This window comes from Aptenodytes patagonicus, chromosome 1, assembly GCF_965638725.1.
Source record: "Aptenodytes patagonicus chromosome 1, bAptPat1.pri.cur, whole genome shotgun sequence".
Classification (NCBI taxonomy): Eukaryota; Metazoa; Chordata; class Aves; order Sphenisciformes; family Spheniscidae; genus Aptenodytes; species Aptenodytes patagonicus.
The window spans coordinates 201,188,566-201,208,829 of NC_134949.1; the positions used below are offsets into that span (position 1 = coordinate 201,188,566).

The 20,264-nt window shown below is 37.9% G+C and overlaps 1 protein-coding gene across 5 annotated transcripts in view; it reads right to left on the bottom strand.

The window, feature by feature from the left end:
* NBEA (neurobeachin) overlaps positions 1–20,264 on the bottom strand; it is a 516,384-nt gene that overhangs the window by 368,560 nt on the left and 127,560 nt on the right. For all 5 annotated transcript variants that reach the window (XM_076364262.1, XM_076364263.1, XM_076364261.1 and 2 more), the window contains exons 9-10: positions 13,466–13,663; positions 12,901–13,034 (exon numbers count right to left, since the gene is read on the bottom strand). In XM_076364262.1, coding sequence (XP_076220377.1) covers positions 12,901–13,034; positions 13,466–13,663 — 332 coding nt within the window. The remainder of the gene's footprint in view (positions 1–12,900; positions 13,035–13,465; positions 13,664–20,264) is intronic.

Below are 20,264 nucleotides of genomic sequence, written 5' to 3' on the forward strand. Positions count from 1 at the left end.
GCAAATCACCCAGCAGCCCATCCCAGCAGTATCTGTAAGTGAGGTGTTCAGAAAGCACAGGGAGGGGAAAATACTGCCCAGAAAAGGTTACTGTTTAGAAACAGAAGAGATATGAAAGACTTCAGGGGACAGACTCGGCAATAAATGAAACTGTGTTGTGAAAACCAACAGCAGGAACATACAACAGATCAATGCACCGTGGAAGAAAAATCACAATTAACTCGAGTGGTGAGAGGGGAACAAAAATACACTCATCTGTTGCTGAAAAACCCAGAAGAAACAGAGAAAGAAAAAATTATGACAGAAAGGAAATATTTAAAATTATTTTTCAAATATATCAAAAAGGTAGATGACAGAATGCATTGTACTGCATATACAATGCATACATAAAGTCATTATTCCTTTTCTAAAAATAAAATAGGTATAACAATTCCTAGCTGTACTGACAAATATCTGCAACCATGAAGGTTTTCACACAGGTTTTGGGCACAGGCAAAGGTGAAAACTGTGGCTTTTGCAGCTATGAAAAAGTGAATTAAAGGAAATGTTCAACCTGCATTTTATAAATTTCAATTTTACTTACAGTATGTAGTCAGCTAAAGGTTCACTTGCTCTCCAAATACAACCTTTTACTTTGAAATAAATGTTGAGATTGGTTAATCCATGCCAGCACCAAAAAATAATCAATGTGCTGAGGAAAACAAGATTTATTCTATTTGGTGAGCAAGGCTGCCATGCGAAAAGTACACAGTGTAGGCAAAGTACATGCTGTGAACATGAAATAGTGCCTTGTCTTGCTTCATTGTTGAATGGTCACAATAATCAGTCTAAAATCACATACAGAATGCTCCACAGAGTGTCAGCAGTAAAAGAACATAGATAATATCCATTTACAGTATTCCAAAGCTTTTATCAAAACAGCCTGTCAAGCTGTCACATCAATTTCAAACCAGCTTATATGCATCAATTTTTTCTTACCCCAACTGAAAGTTTCTATTGTATTTCTCATCTAAAATAAGATACTCATCATTTTTACTACATGACAATCCATAAGAAGCTTATGTAAAGGTTGAGGATATATACTTAGAAACTTCTTTTTTTAAAATTTGAATAGGTCAAAGAAAATTCCATATAGATGGTGCTTGCTATCATCCTTTATGAGTAACCTTATGACTGAGGAGGACAACCCATTGTGCATAAAGTTAAGAAACAGCACACATCTTTGCAGGATTAGGACCTAAATTACAATAATAAATACTATTAATACTATATTGAAAAGTCAAAAAATATTCTTAAAATGGAATTAAAAGATTATTGTACCATGAACATGGCACCAGACTTAAGTTTAAAAGGTCCTACTTCCATTTTTATAAGTGATTAATCAAAGCCCTTTTCTTTGTATTGCAGTTTATTTGTCCATTCTATGAACTTAGATGTAAATTCATGGGCTGGAGTTATTCTTATCTAATATTAATACAATCTCTATGCAATTGTTAGAAATTCTGATAGGACTCTGAATACAAGTTATAAAACGCACTGACACCCTAACAATAAAGATTTTTCTCTCTTTTCTTCTTTTTAAGTACACATAAAACACACCAGCCAACTCAGAAATAATCAGTGGCCAGTTAATATTTAAACATGCCACAGACACAGAAACATACAAGCTGGTTCTATGCAAGAAAGACTGAATCAACAAAGTTTATTAATTTAGATTCAGATAGAGCCCAACTATCACTTTTTAGATATTAACCATCTTTATGCGGGGTATGGCTGAACTGATTAATCCTGCCTGCCCGCATCAGCTCTGCAAAGAGCTACCTTAGCTGTCACTGCAAAGTGATACCAATGTTTCTAGTTCCAGGAAAACATATTAATTCAGCCAGTACTTTTGTGAATGAGCTATGCCTTTTCCTAAGTCCAAAATGGCTTTTAACATCTATCGAACCAGACACATAGAGACACCACAAGCCAGCTCTGCAGAGTCAGCTCAGGTCTGCAAGCAGTAACTCTAGCTCTTAATCCTTCTGCATTATCCAAGATTGCCACCATAAATAACAGAGTTGACTGTACTATATAGTAATTCAAATCTTGGGATAGCACACGTGAATGCATCATTACACTTTACACCTTCAAGCACATAAAAAATTCCAAGTACCAGAAAAAGCAGCAGCTAAGGAGAACCACTTGGCAGTCACATAGAGGCACAATGGAGTTTGAGGTGAATACTGTATAGGATCACAGTAGTGATGAAAATTAGCACCATAATTAAATGTAACTAGCAGTTTGTCCACATCATTATGCAGGAAATGACGTAATTAAAAGATCTGTAATATTTTAACTGATAGAAGAACTGTAAAATCAAAATGGAAGTGTTTTTAAATTCTCACTGTACGTACAGTACTGAAGCTATTACTACCTGAAGATGATGATCGGAGACAGGCAGAAAACAGATTGCATGCTTAGTCTGATTTTTTTCCAGAAATCTTGCTTACGCTTGTTTCAGGTGAAACTTCTTTTTTGGAGGAGGAAGGAGGGAATGACACTGCACTAAATAACAGCTGCTGCACAAAACACTGTTTTTACAGGTTATGTTCTCTAATTTTACATACTTTATGCTAGAGAGCCTTCAATCTGCCTGAAAAGACCCAACAGTTAAAAATTCTCAGATAAGCTTTCCCAACCTCTTCAAAACTTCTCTTTCCCCACATGTTCAGACTGACCTCAAGCAAACATTTAATTGTGTGTATGTGTGTATATGTATAAAAAAATCCATACTGATATAATGGATCTTTTCTCCTCAATATTGCATTCTAAGAATTTAGTCTTCTAGAGGGTTGACTGCCTAATTTAGAGGATTGTATCCAGAACATTTAACATATTTCCAAGGATAGTCAATTTATGTAGTCATTTTGGCAGCTGAAAATAAATTAAACCTGAAGATTTTAAATATAAAAATTTTTATCAGCAAAACCAGGTTGCCCAAATTATGCTTTTAAAAAGGTTGCTGTTGACACAGGGGAAATAATATTGATTAGAAGACTGTCTTCTAAGATGAACAATTTTTCAAACAGAATTTAACAAACTTACCAGTAACTAAAATGCATCGGATTGCTGCAGAGCTCACCTTAAACTTGCAAAATTCTGTGCACTGCCATACAAAATTTCTCTCCATTCTTGCCTATTTCCAACTCCCCTAGATACAAAGGCAAATATAAAGGAAACTTCAGCCCATTCCTACATCTCCTCTATACCACGCCCTGCCTAGAACAGATCAGTTTGTCTGCAGTGCAGCTCAAGATACAGATACAAAATAAAAGTATGTATGTCAAACAACACTAAATCAGACAGAATTATGAATTCTACTGAAAATATAATTAATTTCAGGACAAAATTTTTCCAGCAGTTTTCCATTACTAAGAAGCAGAAAAAAAAGGTTGCAGACCAAAACATGAAGATGCTGTATTTCCAATGGTTATGATACTGCTTATTCTACAATTAGTGTATTGTAGAGACAGTAAGTCTCTGGAATACTGTTACATAAAAAACTGGAGATTAATTACATTGTTATAGCATTGACTGATTTTTCCCCTCAAACATACATGTCCCTTGTGAAGACTTAAAAAAAAAAAAAATTTTTTTTGATAAATAAAACAGGAGAACAGAATTGGTGTTCACAGAATACACTGCCTGACTGGAAGATGTTATTGAGGATGCTTTCATGTCTATATGTATATATTATATTTGTGAAGTCCCTGCCTTTATAATTCAGACAGTTATTCTTATGATATGCACTGTGAAGTTACAAATACCACCTAGCTTATTTCATTCATCTAAATATATAGATATAATATAAATAACTATATGTTTCAATATAGTCAATCTTTACGTTTCAACACTACGTTTCAGCGTCACAATCGTCAGTCAACAGTCATGCAATGTTACTCCTTAAATAAAAAATATACTACAGATATTCACAAAAACAACGGCTTCTGTAGATAAGTCTTCAAAATTCCAAAATATGACACTTCCTTCTTCACTAAAAATAACAATAATTACATACATAAATAAATATTTAATTTTCACTGCCAATTTATATCTATGGGAATTTTAAAGAACCTTTTCATATTACACATAAAAGAAGCTCACAGTGGAAATCCCAGGGTTACGAAGTCTTTGTGCTATGACAATCATTGAACAAGAAAGAGCCACCTTTGTCAAATTCTAAATTGACTGGTAGTTCCCACTAAGTGAATAATTGTTACTGTTTTGTGGAGCTAAAATACAGGACAATTTAGATAAACTATTCTTATGACATGAGTTTCTATGACTTTGCTTACAAATGAAGCATCCTATCAGGAACATCACTCGTATTCAAATAAACTCAGATGACAAAGGCTTTGGAGGAATAAAGAAAACCCTAGAAGTCAAGAATTTGCACTACTAGGATAAAAGTGAAATTTGTATGGTTTTTTTTGTTGTTGTTTTAAAAAAAATCACTACAGATCAATTTCTCTAGTCTACTCTTTCCCATGAAAATTAACTCTGAAAAATTTACCTTAATTACTTTAAGTTTCATCTTGGACTGTGTATTACAAATTTATCTGGATTGTGCTTTACAAAAGGCACCTTTAATTAAAGTAGGCATGTAACTATAAAGATCTAAGTATGTTGATTAATAACAGATAATTTGACTTGAAAAGGCTATGTAAAAGAGAATGATGCAGGTATTTGTTCTGTCTGATTATCTTTGGTAAGGATCCTTTATAAACTAATTCCATTTGTATTTCCAGCTTCTCCAAAATAAGACAAAAGGATCGTATGATTAACTCCATCACAGGCTGTTAATATGTTAACTTTTGAAAACTAATCTTAGCGTAAACAGATAAAGTGGTATTAAGTAAAATCATACACCAACAATTAATGTTTTGTTTTTAAACAAAAAAGATCCTAAGGTACTTGCTCCTTAACTTCAATTCAAAACACAATACTGTCTGTATTGAGATAAATTATTATTATTATTACTCTTCGTCTGCTGGCTACCCATTACATCTCATTGCTAGCAAACAGTTTCAAATGAGTTTGGTTGATTCATTAAGTAATTTGTTATTTCATCAGAATATTTACTAAATGTTTCATAGTATGGGCTTAGAGATCCTCAGGAAGAAGCATTAGCAATATATTAGCAATATATTTTGATGCACAGAAGATGCGAGATGATCTCCACTTCCTTACTTCATTCTTTCAGGAAGAAAAATCAAAGCACAAAGGGTAAGCATGGATTTCAGAAACTGTTTTGACTGCGCTTATAATACAGGTTGGGAATACAAAAAGGGATTTTCATAGAATCATAGAATAGTTTGGGTTGGAAGCAACCTCTAAAGGTCATCTAGTCCAACTCCCCTGCCGTGGGCAGGGACATCTTCAACTAGATCAGGTTGCTCAGAGCCCCGTCCAAACTGACCTTGAATATTTCCAGGGATGGGGCAGCCACCACCTCTCTGGGCAACCTGTGCCAGTGCTTCACCACCCTCAGCGTAAAAAATCCCTTCCTTATATCTAGTCTAAATCTACCCCCTTTAGTTTAAAGCCATTCCCCTTTGTCCTGTCGCAACAGGCCCTGCTAAAAAGTTTGCCGCCATCTTTTATATAAGCCCCCTTTCAGTACTGATAGGCTGCAATAAGGTCTCCCCGAAGCCTTCTCTTCTCCAGGCTGAACAACCCCAACTCTCTCAGCCTTTCCTCATAGCAGAGGTGTTCCATCCCCCTGATCATTTTCGTGGCCCTCCTCTGGACCCGCTCCAACAGGTCCATGTCTTTCTTATGCTGAGGGCTCCAGAGCTGGACACAGGACTCCAGGTGGGGTCTCACCAGAGCAGAGCAGAGGGGCAGAATCACCTCCCTCAACCTGCTGGCCACGCTTCTTTTGATGCAGCCCAGGATATGATTGGCCTTCTGGGCTGCGAGCGCACATTGCTGGCTCATGTCCAGCTTTTCATCCACCAGTACCCCCAAGTCCTTCTCGGCAGGGCTGCTCTCAATCCCTCCATCCCCCAACCTGTACTGAGACCAGGGGTTGCCCCGACCCAGGTGCAGGACCCTGCACTTGGCCTTGTTAAATCTCATGAGGTTCACATGGGCCCACTTCTCAAGCTTGTCCAGGTCCCTCTGGATGGCATCCCGTCCCTCTGGCATGTCGACCGCACCACTCAGCTTGGTGTCATCTGCAAACTTGCTGAGGGTGCACTCGATCCCACTGTCTGTGTCATTGATGAAGATATTAAACAGTACCGGTCCCAATACGGACCCCTGCGGGACGCCACTCGTCACCAATCTCCATCTGGACATTGAGCCATTGACCACTACCCTCTGGATGCGACCATCTAACCAATTCCTCACCCACCGGACAGTCCATCCATCAAATCCACACCTCTCCAGTTTAGAGAGAAGGATGTTGTGGGGGACCACGTCAAAGGCCTTACAGAGGTCCAGACAGATGACATCTGTAGCCCTTCTCATGTCCACTGATGTAGTCACTCCATCATAGAAGGCTACTAGGTTAGTTAGGCAGGACTTGCCCTTGGTGAAGCCATGCTGGCTGTCTCGAATCACCTCCCTGTCCTCCATGTGCCTTAGCATAGCTTCCAGGAGGATCTGTTCCATGATCTTGCCAGGCACAGAGGTGAGACTGACTGGCCTGTAGTTCCCCGGGTCTTCCTTTTTTCACTTTTTAAAAAAGGGGGTTATGTTTCCCCTTTTCCAGTCAGTGGGAACTTCACCAGACTGCCACGACTTCTCAAATACGATGGATAGTGGCTTAGCAACTTCATCCACCAGGTCCTTCAGGACCTGTGGATGGATCCCATCAGGTCCCATGGACTTGTGCACCTTCAGGTGCCTTAGATGGTCTCGAGCCTGATCTTCTCCCACAGTGGGAGGCTCTTCATTCTCCCAGTCCCTGCCTTCGCCTTCTGCGGCTTGGGCGGTGAGGCTCGAGCACTTGCCAGTGAAGACCGAGGCAAAAAAGTCATTGAGTAACTCCGCCTTCTCTGTGTCCCAGGTAACCAGGTCTCCCATTTCATTCCAGAGAGGGCCCACATTTTCCCTCGTCTTCCTTTTATCCCTGACGTACCTATAGAATCTTTTCTTGCTGCCCTTTACATCCCTGGCCAGATTCAATTCTATCAGGGCTTTAGCTTTCCTAACCTGATCCCTGGCTGCTCGGACAATTTCTCTGTATTCCTCCCAGGCTACCTGTCCTTGCTTCCACCCTCTGTAGGCTTCCTTTTTGTGTTTGAGTTTGTCCAGGAGCTCCTTGTTCATCCATGCAGGGCTCCTGGCGTTTTTGCCTGACTTCCTCTTTGTTGGGATGCATCGCTCCTGAGCTTGAAGGAGGTGATCCTTGAATATTACCCAGCTTTCTTGGGCCCCTCTTCCCTCCAGGGCTTTGTCCCATGGCACTCTACCAAGTAGATCCCTGAAGAGGCCAAAGTCCGCTCTCCTGAAGTCCAGGGTAGTGAGCTTGCTGTGCACCCTCCTTGGTGCCCTAAGGAGGCACTGATTTTCATCAAGGTATATTCACTGCTAAAGCACAAAATCAAACACTTGTGCATGTTTTAATGCACTCAATTGCTCTGCTGCTACATTACTAATTACTCATATTCATTCATTCATATTTATGCAGTCATGGTCACTAAAGCCTGTGTGCCGCATAGCCAAGAAGGGTTCCCCTAACCAGGCTGGAGGTAAGATAAACTCAGAGCAGAAGAGATGCAGACAGATGGTGGGGATGGAGAGGAAGTTCCCATGAGCTGCAGCTACATCAGTTCTCTAAAGTGCTGTCTTAGCTTCCAGTTTAACTACCTTTTTTCTTTCCCCTTGTTGGAGAGAAAGGGGAACTACTTCTTTCTTTTCTGTTTTCCACTTCTTTTTCTCATCACATACGATGAGGACAATAAGAGAAGACTACTAAACGTGTGTCATCCAAACTGATGCCACTAAACACAAGCCAGGTGCGCGTGGGCGAACTAGAGAGGCAAGTCATTACACACCTCTGCTTACGGGCATAACATTTTGGGATACAGACTCCAGTCATAAATTGGCCACCCTTAATAATTTCTGGATCTTCTGGGGTATGCAAAGGTACCGCAGTTTGGGAGTTTACAAAGGATTTCTACCACATGATACAGTGACTGTATTTTCATTATAAACTATCCTCCAGGCAGTCTGATTTGGCAAGTCACATTCCTGCTGTCACAGTTTGGGAAGATTCCAGTACAACTGATTTCATCTGAGCACAGCTAGGTTATACTAGAGATGTGAAATTTCAGGTGCGATATTCAGCCTTCTTCCCTTCAAAACGCATGAGGAGAGTGTTATCAGCACCCAACTCTGCAAACTCTAAATTGTAGACTGGAGGCAGCGGTGGACTGGGACTTTGGCTCTCCATCACAGGCACAAAGGTAAATGCAACGACCTCGGAAAGGATGATTTTCATACCCACTCTCAAGTTTAAATACCTGGGCCAGCTGTGGCAGTTCTTGAAAGACAGTAGGAGAGGACAGGTTAAGTAGGTAGGATACTACTTGGCATTCATCTTATTTGCTACCATGATCTTAAAGATAAATTCAATTAAACTAATGACATTATTAAGAATTATTGGAAACTCACAGATTTTTCATATTAAGCTAATAAAAAAATCAACACATCAAATTGTATTTCCTATCAAGCTGTGCTATTTCCTATCTGTGGAAACTGATAGGAAAACTGCCTATTTCCTATCAAACTATTCATCTATCAAAAAGTAGATGCAGCAACACTACTAGTTATGGACAGGAACCCAAAAAGTCATCCTCTGAATATAAAAAAAATACTAAAAGAGATGAGTACAAGATATTAATTGATCAAAGCAAAACACACAAAACATTTACAGGAAAAGATGAAGAACAGGTGTTGAAATATTATTGTTGCCCTCCTCACCAATGTTTCCATTTCACTGACTTACTCACAATAGGTGGGCAATATACTCTATAACAGGGCTACCTATATTAAAGAGTGAAAAGAATGTCAGCAATAAAACTGACTGAAAAGATGCCTACATTTACTTTGCTACATATTTTACATGGGTCTATATATCATGTTTAAGAAAGTTAAGGTGGGCCCAGGCCCTGCATTTATTTAGTATGATAAACAGTAAAAGTATTTTTAATTTTTAATGTATAGTGTATGCGATCTAGTAAATCCAGTTAGTAACGTCTAGAATAAGTATATAAAAGAATTCTTGGAATGACTTCATCTATTTAAGCAAACAGCTACAGCTCCTTCTACTTTCAAATATTTTCCCAATATGGTACAGTCCAAAGCAACAATCTCATCTGAATTAACACTTGTTATTTATTCTGTGATGGAACTGGGTCAGTGCCAAAGACTGCGCACCCAGGTCCTTGTCAGAATCAGTCTGTACGTCAGTGCTCAGCAGACCCAAATGAATTCAAAACCATACACAAGAGACCACAAGTGAACAAAGCAAGTCCTTCCTATCATATTACCCATATAGTATAATCAAAGGTAACAACAACAGTATCATAACAGAAAAAAGCACTCTATATTTCTTTTTATTATATAAACACCTTATTGACCTAAACTGCTAAATTTTCTATTTTAACCAAAGTACTGAAAAACAGGATGAAAAGTAGCAGTCTTGGCATTCAAGCTGAGGGACCACTCTCCTGAATAGCAGGTGCATCACTTAATCTATGAAAACATACTTAAGATATGAACTCAGTTTCCATTCTTTTAATTTCAGTATATGAGAGCATAATAATCTATATAGTGCTTCAAAAGCAGAACTGTAGGTTTCAATACTTGGTCTCATGAAAGATGTAGATAAGGCACACAGGGATATACATATCACAGGAATAAAAAACATTTACAAAGGATACCATTAAATCACAAAGTTGCTATATTCATATTGCCCTGCTTTATAATTTAAAATTTTATTTACAATGAATCTATTATTTAGAAAAGATGAAATTGCAAGTGGATCAAGACAATTAAAAAGCAGGGTGTTCCCTCATAGTCCTGTTACCAAACCCCTTCTAATGTTCAAAAAATAATTAAACAAATAATTGAGAACCTTGAACTTATTAAACAGATTTTGATATGTGCAGGAGAGAAGGAGGTGAGAAGGAGTCAGAAAAGTAGTCTGGAAACCTAGGACACTTACACCGGGGTATCAAGCTATTTATACTTCCCACCTCCCAGGAACACATTAAGACAAAAGGCAGCACAGCTATTCAGGGGACAACCTCTGAGTCCCCCCAGTTGGCCACCAGAAAGAAATAAATTCTACAGCCACAGTAAGCCTTTACAAACATAATGGTCTACTCTCATCAAGCATCATCTGGACCTTTTTTTTTTGGCAAAGCAGCATAAAGATTATCTGCTTATAAAAATACATAGATTGTAATGGCTGAATGCCTACTCCTTTTCAGAAAGAAGTGGTGCAGCCCTCTGTCGCAGATACATTTTCATAGGTAAGAAGGGTATAAAGAAGTATCAGATACAGTTCAACAACTGCATTTTGGAAAGGAACAAATAAAGAGAGGATAGTCTAAAAAACAAGGGGAAAGAAGGAAAGGACTCAGTAAATATACTTCTTCCCTTATTCCACTCCACAAATGAAACTTAAACGTAGCCCTGTGTTTCACGTTTAGCCCCCTTTCCCCATTATGTCCTTTCTTTGTCCCCAGAAATCTTTTATTCCTTTATTTGCCTACTTCCTTGTTCACTTAAACTACTATTTTTCTCAATACCTACATCCTATTAAATTAAATATAAGAAAATAATGCACATACACCAAAACCATGGTAATTCAACATTTAAATTACATCTCATCAAGCAGCCATTTGCTTAAAAAACTTTTGACTATTCTCTTGAGTTAGGATCACATCTTGTTGTATTATGCATTTGTACAATCATATAGCATAATGAATTATAGTTCTCTTAGAATATAATCTAATTATTGAAGAAATGCATTGATTTATTCAAGAACAACTTTTTTTTCCTACTTGGAGTTCAACTAACTCCAGAAATGTTCTATATATGTTAAACTGAACTTTATGAATGTTCTCACTCACTGGAAAGACCACACACTTGGGAAGAATATCTCGATTTATAAAACTTACATTATATTAGCTCTCCATTTTTAAACAGACCTAGTTACTGCTTTATCATTTATTACAGACTCAGCTCATTAATGAATTTAACATATATTTTATTCATAAGTATGGGGACATATACACATAATCTTCCTTATATTGGAATAAAGCATTTTTGCCTACTGCTGTGCCAGTAAATAAAAACATACAGGGAATTTGTTTTCCAAATTTCTTTCAAACCAAGCATTGTTTTTTCTATTCCCCTTACTTCACAATACTTCAATGCAAAGTACATACTGGAAAACAGACTACAAAAAAGTAAATATCCCACATGAGCCAATACACAACCAGCTTTTCTGTCTTTAACATTGAATGAAATAATTTGCACCACTATACTGCTTGGAAGTAGAATTCATTATTTTTAAGACTGTGGTATTACTTCTAACATTGTACTAAAATATTGTCATGAAATACATTAACTTTTCACACTACAGAAACAAATAAAAACCAGAGGCCATCTTAGCTACATATATTTGAGTTACCAAAGGGGAAAACAGATGACTGACAAAACTTCACCAAATTGATTAATTTCTTAAATTAGATTGAAACAAGTGATCTTTCATGAGAAATTATACCAATGTATCACTTTCAGTTAAATTTTTCAAAGTTGTGGGCAATTGTAGTATTATTCAATTATTTTTTCATTAACTAATTTATTACTGAACTATCTAATGCAATAGGAAATATCCAGAAGAATTAATAGCAGAGTATTCTAAGCAGGAGAATAAGCCAGGTACTCTCAATTATGCACCTATTTTATAAATTTATTCAAATACAAGAGTCCGCTTATGCTGCCCTTAAACACTGTTTTCTAGCAGGTTTTGGTTAGATACCATCCCACAGGGAAACACCGTACCGGTTCTTCAGCATTACCTTTTCAGTTTTGTTACCTCCAAAGGTAGGTAACAAAGGGCACACGCTTTGCTCTGACAAGTTTGGACACGTTGTGTTGCCACTAGAATAGGAGCCTGCCCTGACAAGCAGGTGGCAAGAGATCTTCTTTGCAAAAATACCTGCAGCTGAGCTAGCTTTGAACAAGTCAGCGTGGGTACTGACAGACTCCTAAGCAGTCCTTTGCAGGCTACACATGGAAGCATTCATCTAACTTCTGTGCAGGCTTTTCAACCTAGGGGTTACTTCCATAGTATCAGAGCAGAGACTTCATGTGTCCCTGTTTAAAACTCTCTTGGTGTGTCCCCAGTCACTGCTGCAATTGTAATATGGCCACAAAATAACTGATCATAGCTCTGTGACTTTCTGACCATGTATTAATACGGAAGGAGATATCTTTCATTAATTTTGAATGTTATTAAATATGAATGCAAATGACACAGATTTTGAGAAGGTAAACAACACTGTGCTGTCAAGTAAAAACACATTGGTTTCTTTTAGAAGTTGCAAAAACTGTCACAAAACTATCCTTAAAGACTCTAGAGTGATTTGAATTCATTATTTAATCCAATCAATTTTATGCCAGTTCAATCTGGAATCTCATCAGATTAATACGATTTACACGTCTCTACAGTAAACTACTTGTTAAAAAATAATATTATTTTCAAAGAAACAAGGGTAAAATATAAGTCACAGCATTTACAAAAGAAAACAAATCAAACACTCCCACAACAAAAACGGAAATATTCTTAGCTTAATTTAGTTTTTATCTGGCTTGAAAGAAGCTTACCAAACTGTTGTTTCCACCTGACTGTCGTGCAGCTGTCGATTGTCTAACTGGGCAAAGAGAGGAAAAAGAACTTGAATCCCTCCAATGGAATGAATTGCGCTGTGAATGGAGTGGGTTACGATAGCTTTCACATCCTAAATTAATAAAATAAATAAATAAAAGGAAAAACCTCAGTTAATCTCAATTTTAAAGGACAGTTACAAACATAACTTGGGAACATTTTAACACCGAATTGAGTGCAAACTACATCAGACTTGTTTTAACTTAGTTTCATTACTTATGTTTCAATTATAATCACTGTACTTAAATGTAAACATTAAAGAGGAAAACTTCAGTATCGTGGCCAACTGTGCCTTATGGTATGAAGTATAAATTTCTTAATGAAGAAATAATCATTTTTTCTCTAGAAAGTGAGCAAAGAAAGAACAGTTCAAGTGATGGGTATATTAAGAGCTGAAATAATACAAAATAACAATCTCTTTGTACACTAGCACACAAATCCTCTTATTATCCAAATGACGTTGAGCTAACAGTCATCACAGAACATCAGTTTAGTAGCACAAACCTGAAGCATAAGAGCATGGGGGGAATGTACAAAAATGGAAGGATTTTCCTTTGGTGAGGATTCAAGGCATAGCTGAGCATCAGTAGCCTTCGCATTGTAAGTAAAAGCAATGCTACTTGCAAGTTTCCCATCATATAGCACTTGTTTATGGTGCTCAGCCAGATGAATGTCACTCTCAGATTTAAATTTGAACGTGCTCTGAAAAAAAAGAAAACACAAGTTTTACGAAGTAAATATTTTAGACAAGCTCCTTGCAACAAAATGTGCAGAAAATACTTTGGACTTGAGAGGAAATATAGAAACTGCTAAACTTTGTTTTAATTTTCCAGTAGTTTAATGCTACTGAACAATGAGACATTTTCTTTTATTTACTCTACTCCACATCAACATGTCAATATAATATTTGGTATTTTATGTAGTATTATTTCTCTCTCTTTTCAGCATCACTGTTATCAAGTTTCAGAAGTAACTATCTGGAAGAAACGTATCACATTAAACAGCTATAAATATGTTAAAATAGAAAATTGAGTATACAATGCATTAAGAATAAAGAACAAATTAAATGCCTTGTATTTTAGTTTATATAAATTCACTCAGAATATCGAATCTATATCATTTTGATTAAAGGAATAGTTATTTTTAAACAGCATTAAAACCCATCCCTCATTAACAGTGAGGAGTATATATAAATGAGCTACTTACACTAAAAAAAACCCTAATAAAATTATGAATGCCGTATTTCAAATTAATGATTCTCAAACTCAAAGCTTTTACAAAGGAATACTGAAAATCTCTATTATTCTTAAACATACCATGACTCATATCTGATCTAAAACTAGGTTTTCTGGCAACAGTGATAAATCAATCAAGCACAAGAAGAAAGATTTCTGCCTTTCTGCAAAGTGGTGTCAGATTTACTTGGCACATAACTACTTTTGCACGTAACAATCATTTGACAGTGGCAAAAAGACAACTAGTAGTAACACACAGTGTTGTACTGATACAAGCAAAGCAAATTTGTTAGAAATGACCACCTTTTAATTAATGCAATATTTATATAATATGTTGTATTTCTAAAATCTTTACTCAGTTTAAAATAATTTATTGCTGAGGTTAATTATTAATCATTTTGCTTGTTTTCACTGCATATAGCCATCACGATTCTCTTCACCCCTTTGGTCCTACCAAATCTTTCCCTCCCTCCCCTCACACAGTAAGAAATCCTATATCATGAAACTATTGAAAGTACTATCACCAGGGTTTTGGTTATCCAGGTTAGGAGAATTAAAATAGGCAACTTACAGGCTATCAGCCGCTCTTTCCAAACAAATTACAGGTTCCTACTGATTACGTAAACCCATAAAACCCATCCAGCTTTTGCAGAGCTCTCAAGGCTGCTGGAAACCCTAACAGAATTCTCTTGCTTACAGCCAAATGATGGGAAAGCGCACATGCTCAAGTGACTGACACATGGCAATACAAGGTCTTGTGACAACAATCCATTTGTATGGGGGTCATAAGATTGATGCAGACTGAATAGACTGGGCATCTGACTGCAGCTGCTGGAGAACCCTTGGAGCAGGTCTGTCAGTCAGCTTGGTGATGTCAAGCAGAAGGGAGGCAGCAATGCCATGCTGAAAATGTATGAGAAGCAGGTACCACAACAGAGAATGCAAGTAGGAAAGGCAAAAGTAAGTGAATGGGAAGTCAGTGTTTTAATCTACATTTGGCAAAGAAGGATAATGTTATCTTTAGCTGCATTAGGAAGAGTGTTGCCAGAAGGTGGAGGGAGGTGATCCTTTCCCTCTACTCAGCACTGGCAAGGCCACACCTGGAGTTCTGGACTCCACAGTACAAGAGAGCCATGGACTTAGTGGAGAGAGTCCAATGAAGGGCCACTAAAATCACGATGTGACTGGAGCATCTCTCCTACGAGGAAAGGCTGAGAAAGCTGGGACTGTTCAGCCTGCAGAGAAGAAGCCTCAGGGGGGATCTCATCAGTATGTTTAAATGCGCTGGTTTTGGCTGGGGTAGAGTTAATTTTCTTCATAGTAGCTAGTATGGGGCCATGTTTTGGATTTGTGCTGGAAACAGTGTTGATAACACAGGGATGTTTTCATTACTGCTGAGCAGTGCTTACACGGAGTCAAGGCCTTTTCTGCTTCTCACCCCACCCCACCAGCGAGTAGGCTGAGGGTGCACAAGAAGTTGGGAGGGGACACAGCTGGGACAGCTGACCCCAACTGACCAAAGGGATATTCCACACCATATGACGTCATGCTCAGCATACAAAGCTGGGGGAAGAAGGAGGAAGGGGGGGACGTTCAGAGTGATGGCATTTGTCTTCCCAAGTACCCATTACGCGTGATGGAGCCCTGCTGTCCTGGAGATGGCTGAACACCTGCCTCCGAATGGGAAGTAGTGAATGAATTCCTTGCTTTGCTTTGCTTGTGCATGTGGCTTTTGCTTTATCTATTAAACTGTCTTTATCTCAGCCGATGAGTTTTCTCACTTTTACTCTCCTGATTCTCTCCCCCTTCCCACCAGGGGGGAGTGAGCAAGCAGCTGTGTCATGTTTAGTTGCTGGCTGGGGTTAAACCACAACAATAAATATCTGAAGGGAAGGTGCAAAGAAGATGGAGTCAGGCTCTTCTCAGTGGTGTCCAGTGACAGGACCAGAAGCAACGGGCACAAACTGAAACACTCTGAACATCAGGAAACACTTTTTCACTGTGAGGGTACCCAGCAAGTTGGTAGAGTCTCCATCTTCAGAGATATTCAAAAGCTGTCTGGACACAGTCCTGGGCAACTGGCTCTAGGTGGCCCTGCTTGAGCAGGGGGGTTGGACCAGATGACCTCCAGAGGTCCCTTCCAACAACCTCAACCATTCTGTGATTCTGTGATTTGTATTTGGGTTAGGGGTCCAATTAGTTTTTGTAGGGAAACACCCAGTGATCCCCACTTACTGCTCTGTTCATACTGCAAAGCTCTTCAGAACCAAAGAGACTTTCTTTTGGCTGAAACTCAAATGTCCTCCAACTGGTGGTAGTCATTCAGCCCAAAGGATCAGACTACAACCAATCTGAATTAAAACCCCCAAAATATACACGCTGTGGGTATTCAGCCCTCAACACCACACCTTTTAATCTAGAAATGTGCTCCTATTGTGCCACACTACTTACTGAAGCAGAAAAACCCAAAGAATGAGTTTAGAGCTTGAGAGCTGGCTCTCTGTTGATATGGCTGGCTAAATCTCACTTATCAGGAAGTAACTGCTACAGATTACAGATTTGTCCTGAGGAAGGTGATGATGTATTTCTCCCCAGAGGGCATTTTTAACTATACAGATAAATCTCTGTGCACTTTCTGCAGAGACAGAAAGTGATTTCACTGATTTCCAGAGATATCTGCATTCTGCATGTACTATATTTTGATGTTTTACCACACGAAAACACTTCTTACCCGGAAAATTTTTCATGCCTCTAAGCTTTGTTAGATCCCAAAGCTCAGAATGTTTTACCTCTATATAGTTTTTCATAACTTTGCCATTTTAAATATGCCAAAGTGTTTCAGCACAAAATTTGTATCATTTCATTACCATGAAATTTTACAACTTTCTAAACTGCTTAAGTTAAAATAAAATCATTTTTATAAACAAATTTTGGCATTAATCTACCTCCTAGTTTTCAGTGTTTATTATGCCTCAAGAACTTATCAGAGATCACTACTTGAAAGTCAGGCACAAATAAGTTATGAATCAGTATAATACTGCCCCACATTTTTTGGAGAAAAACAAGAATTAAAGGGACATTCTGCCATCAAAGCCTAACAAAAGTGATCATAAATTGTAATGCTAGTCTCCTACCCAAAAGATTATTATAACATAATGGAGAGAGAGGCTACAAATTCTGATATATAATACTCTTTTATTACTAACATTGATCTACAGAAAGAGAAAAGAAATTCAGTATACGTATACTGTACTGGGGACTTGGGAAAATACAACCACAGGAGGATAGCAGAGGCTGTCAAGCATATAAGCTCAAATTGCGAATGGTTAGTTACCAGTCACTGATGGAATGCAACTTTGAGATCTGGTAGAAGCAGTGTGAGGGCATAAAGACAGCAAAAAAGAGCCTTAGATTTAACATATTCTATATATGGTAAAAATATGTACAGGATCCATAAAGACGGTATAAAGGATAGTTGTTGCTTCTACAGGAATGGGAGAGGGAACAGAGAGAACTGAGAATTACTCCAGCACTGTCTTCTCCACTAAAAGAAGCTGTGCTTGATCAGGACCAGCAGCTCTCCCCTTTCCTTTAGCAGCAAGAGTGCTGCTTTTTGATTTACATTCACCCCACATTGCTACTATAGGTTTAGCAATCATACAGAAAATATTATCTTGTACTATATAATTGGCTTAAGCAAATTTGAATTTTCAAGAGTATTTTGTATGTGCGTGCATGAATGCATTTTTACTCCAACCTTTGCACATGACAAAGAGATTGATACTGCAGCACTGATCAAGAGCAAAGTCAGATGCAGCAACTTATGCAATAATCTGATAACTTGTTTTCAAATGCATATGGGAGGGTTAAGAGGAGTGGCACAGACTTGACAGGGCTATTAGGACAGGGCTTTGTTGAAACATCCCTTTACAAACAGCACCAAACACTGCTATCAGATGCATCTCCTCCTCCCACGTTACCTTCCTTGCACCTCTATTCTGTGTTTATCAGTCCCTCAGGATCCCAGCTGAGACAGGCTTCTCTCTTTTATTTGCTGACTGGGAGCAATGATGGGTAGCAGAAAAAGCACAGTGAGAGCAAGGATGCTGCTCTCATTTCCTTTTTCTTTCTGCAACCTCTAGCAACTGAAAGTTCAACATAGTAGGTAAAAGTGCTGTTCAGCAACTGCAAGACTCAAAATGAGCATGCTTTATTACAGACAAAACCTGGGAATGCAAATATTGAATTCTACGATGTTTGTACTAAATATAGTTTAAAATTTCAAGATACTTTATGGATGAATTTGGGAAGACTTAACGGGGAAGAGGCAAATCACGTAGTTCTACTGCCAGTATATTTTCCTGTCTTCCCATCTTAAAACTTTGATTACGTATCATTTCTATGCAATAGTTACTAAGTGTGGCAGCTTTTCAATATTGCTACTCAATGTAACATTTTTTGTTCAAAAAAAAAAAAAAGGCCTTTTGCTACAACTGAAAATTCAGTATTTCAAAGTAAACTATCTATTTGCTTAATAAATAAATTTTTATATTAAGGCATGCTACAGGAAATACAGTACAACTAAATGCATTCAGAGGGACATGTTGAGCAAGACCAGCATGGAAGTATTATGAACTGTTTCTATGTTACAATGTTCTGTAATAAGCATGTAATGTGCAATAAGTAATATAATATATTAGATATATAAAATTATACAAATATTATATATAAATAATAAATAAAGTTTATTTTAATGACTTCTCCTAAAATCCGTTGCTTCTACCTGCATCACAGAATAGGGGTGGGACAAGGTGCAACAGATTCACTTCTCTTTGTAGATCAAGATCTGCCTTTTCCTGAACTTTGTGGCTTTGGTGTTATTTGCAACACCACATACTACATATATTCACAGATGCGTGCCTACTGCACTGTCCTGAGCTCTGGTATGTTGGTAGAGTATGCAGATTTCTCTGTATTCCAGAGGTCTTAATGGCAGTCATTGTTGACTAGGGACATTATGAATGATTGTGAGGGTAGCTGAATGAGAGGCAAAATCATAGCCTCTTGTCATGAACAAAGCAGGTAGAGCTTTAATAAGAGCTTTTAATAAGGGATGGTCGCTTTCCCTAAAGAATCAGAATCCTGGGATATAGTGGACTAAAGTAAGAATTGTAAATCAAAGGAACTACCACAGACAGTCATAGGAAAGAAAAAACATCTGTATGAAGATATTCTCCAAAACTTCTCAAGTATTTTGAATAATCCTCCTTTTGGAGAAAAACTTTGACACAACTGGAGTTCAAAATGCATCCAGAATAGTTGCTCTTTTGGCAAAGTTGAACAGTCGATTCTCCCAGTTGGCTAACAGTACCAACAATTAGAATGAACAGGACATGCAGTGAACTACTTAAGAGAAGTTTCTGAAAGGCCAGTTTGCATCAGTAAGTTAGGTAAGAGCAAGAATGTGATCTCTAATGTCCAGCAATTTGAGCTACGTGTCAGTTGAGGCTCCCTTGGACTATGAAATACCATACTGAAGTGTTCTGAACTGATGGACCTTTGCACCCGCACAGAATCTGAAAGAATTTACAGAAATAAACTTAACTGAGACATGAAAGAGGCAAGCTTTGAGTGAAAGCCACAATCAGTGCCCTGAGATCTCTAAATTACAGGACGTGGTTCCTTTTTTTGGTTGTGGGTAGATCTTGGGTTGGAAGAAGGTGAGAAAAAAGGGTTCTGTTTTGTCTTATTTTTTGGAAATAAGGAAGTTAAAGAAAGAAATCGTGTTATTTCTAGGGTCCTGCTCTAGGAACCTGCTCTTTTTAACTGCTATTAGTAAAATGTACTTTCAGATTCTTAGACAAGGAAGGAAACTACTTTAGAGAGGAAGGAGGCATTGACTGTGCTGGGAATACGCCCTAAACCTAAAAACATGATACACTGAAGAAGAATATCCCCAAAGTATTAAATTTCATCTAACCAACATTTTACAAAAAACAGCAAGAAGCTACAGGTGTGAAGAAATGTAGTTTAAGGGAAGCCTATGAATCAAGCAAAGTAATTTGACA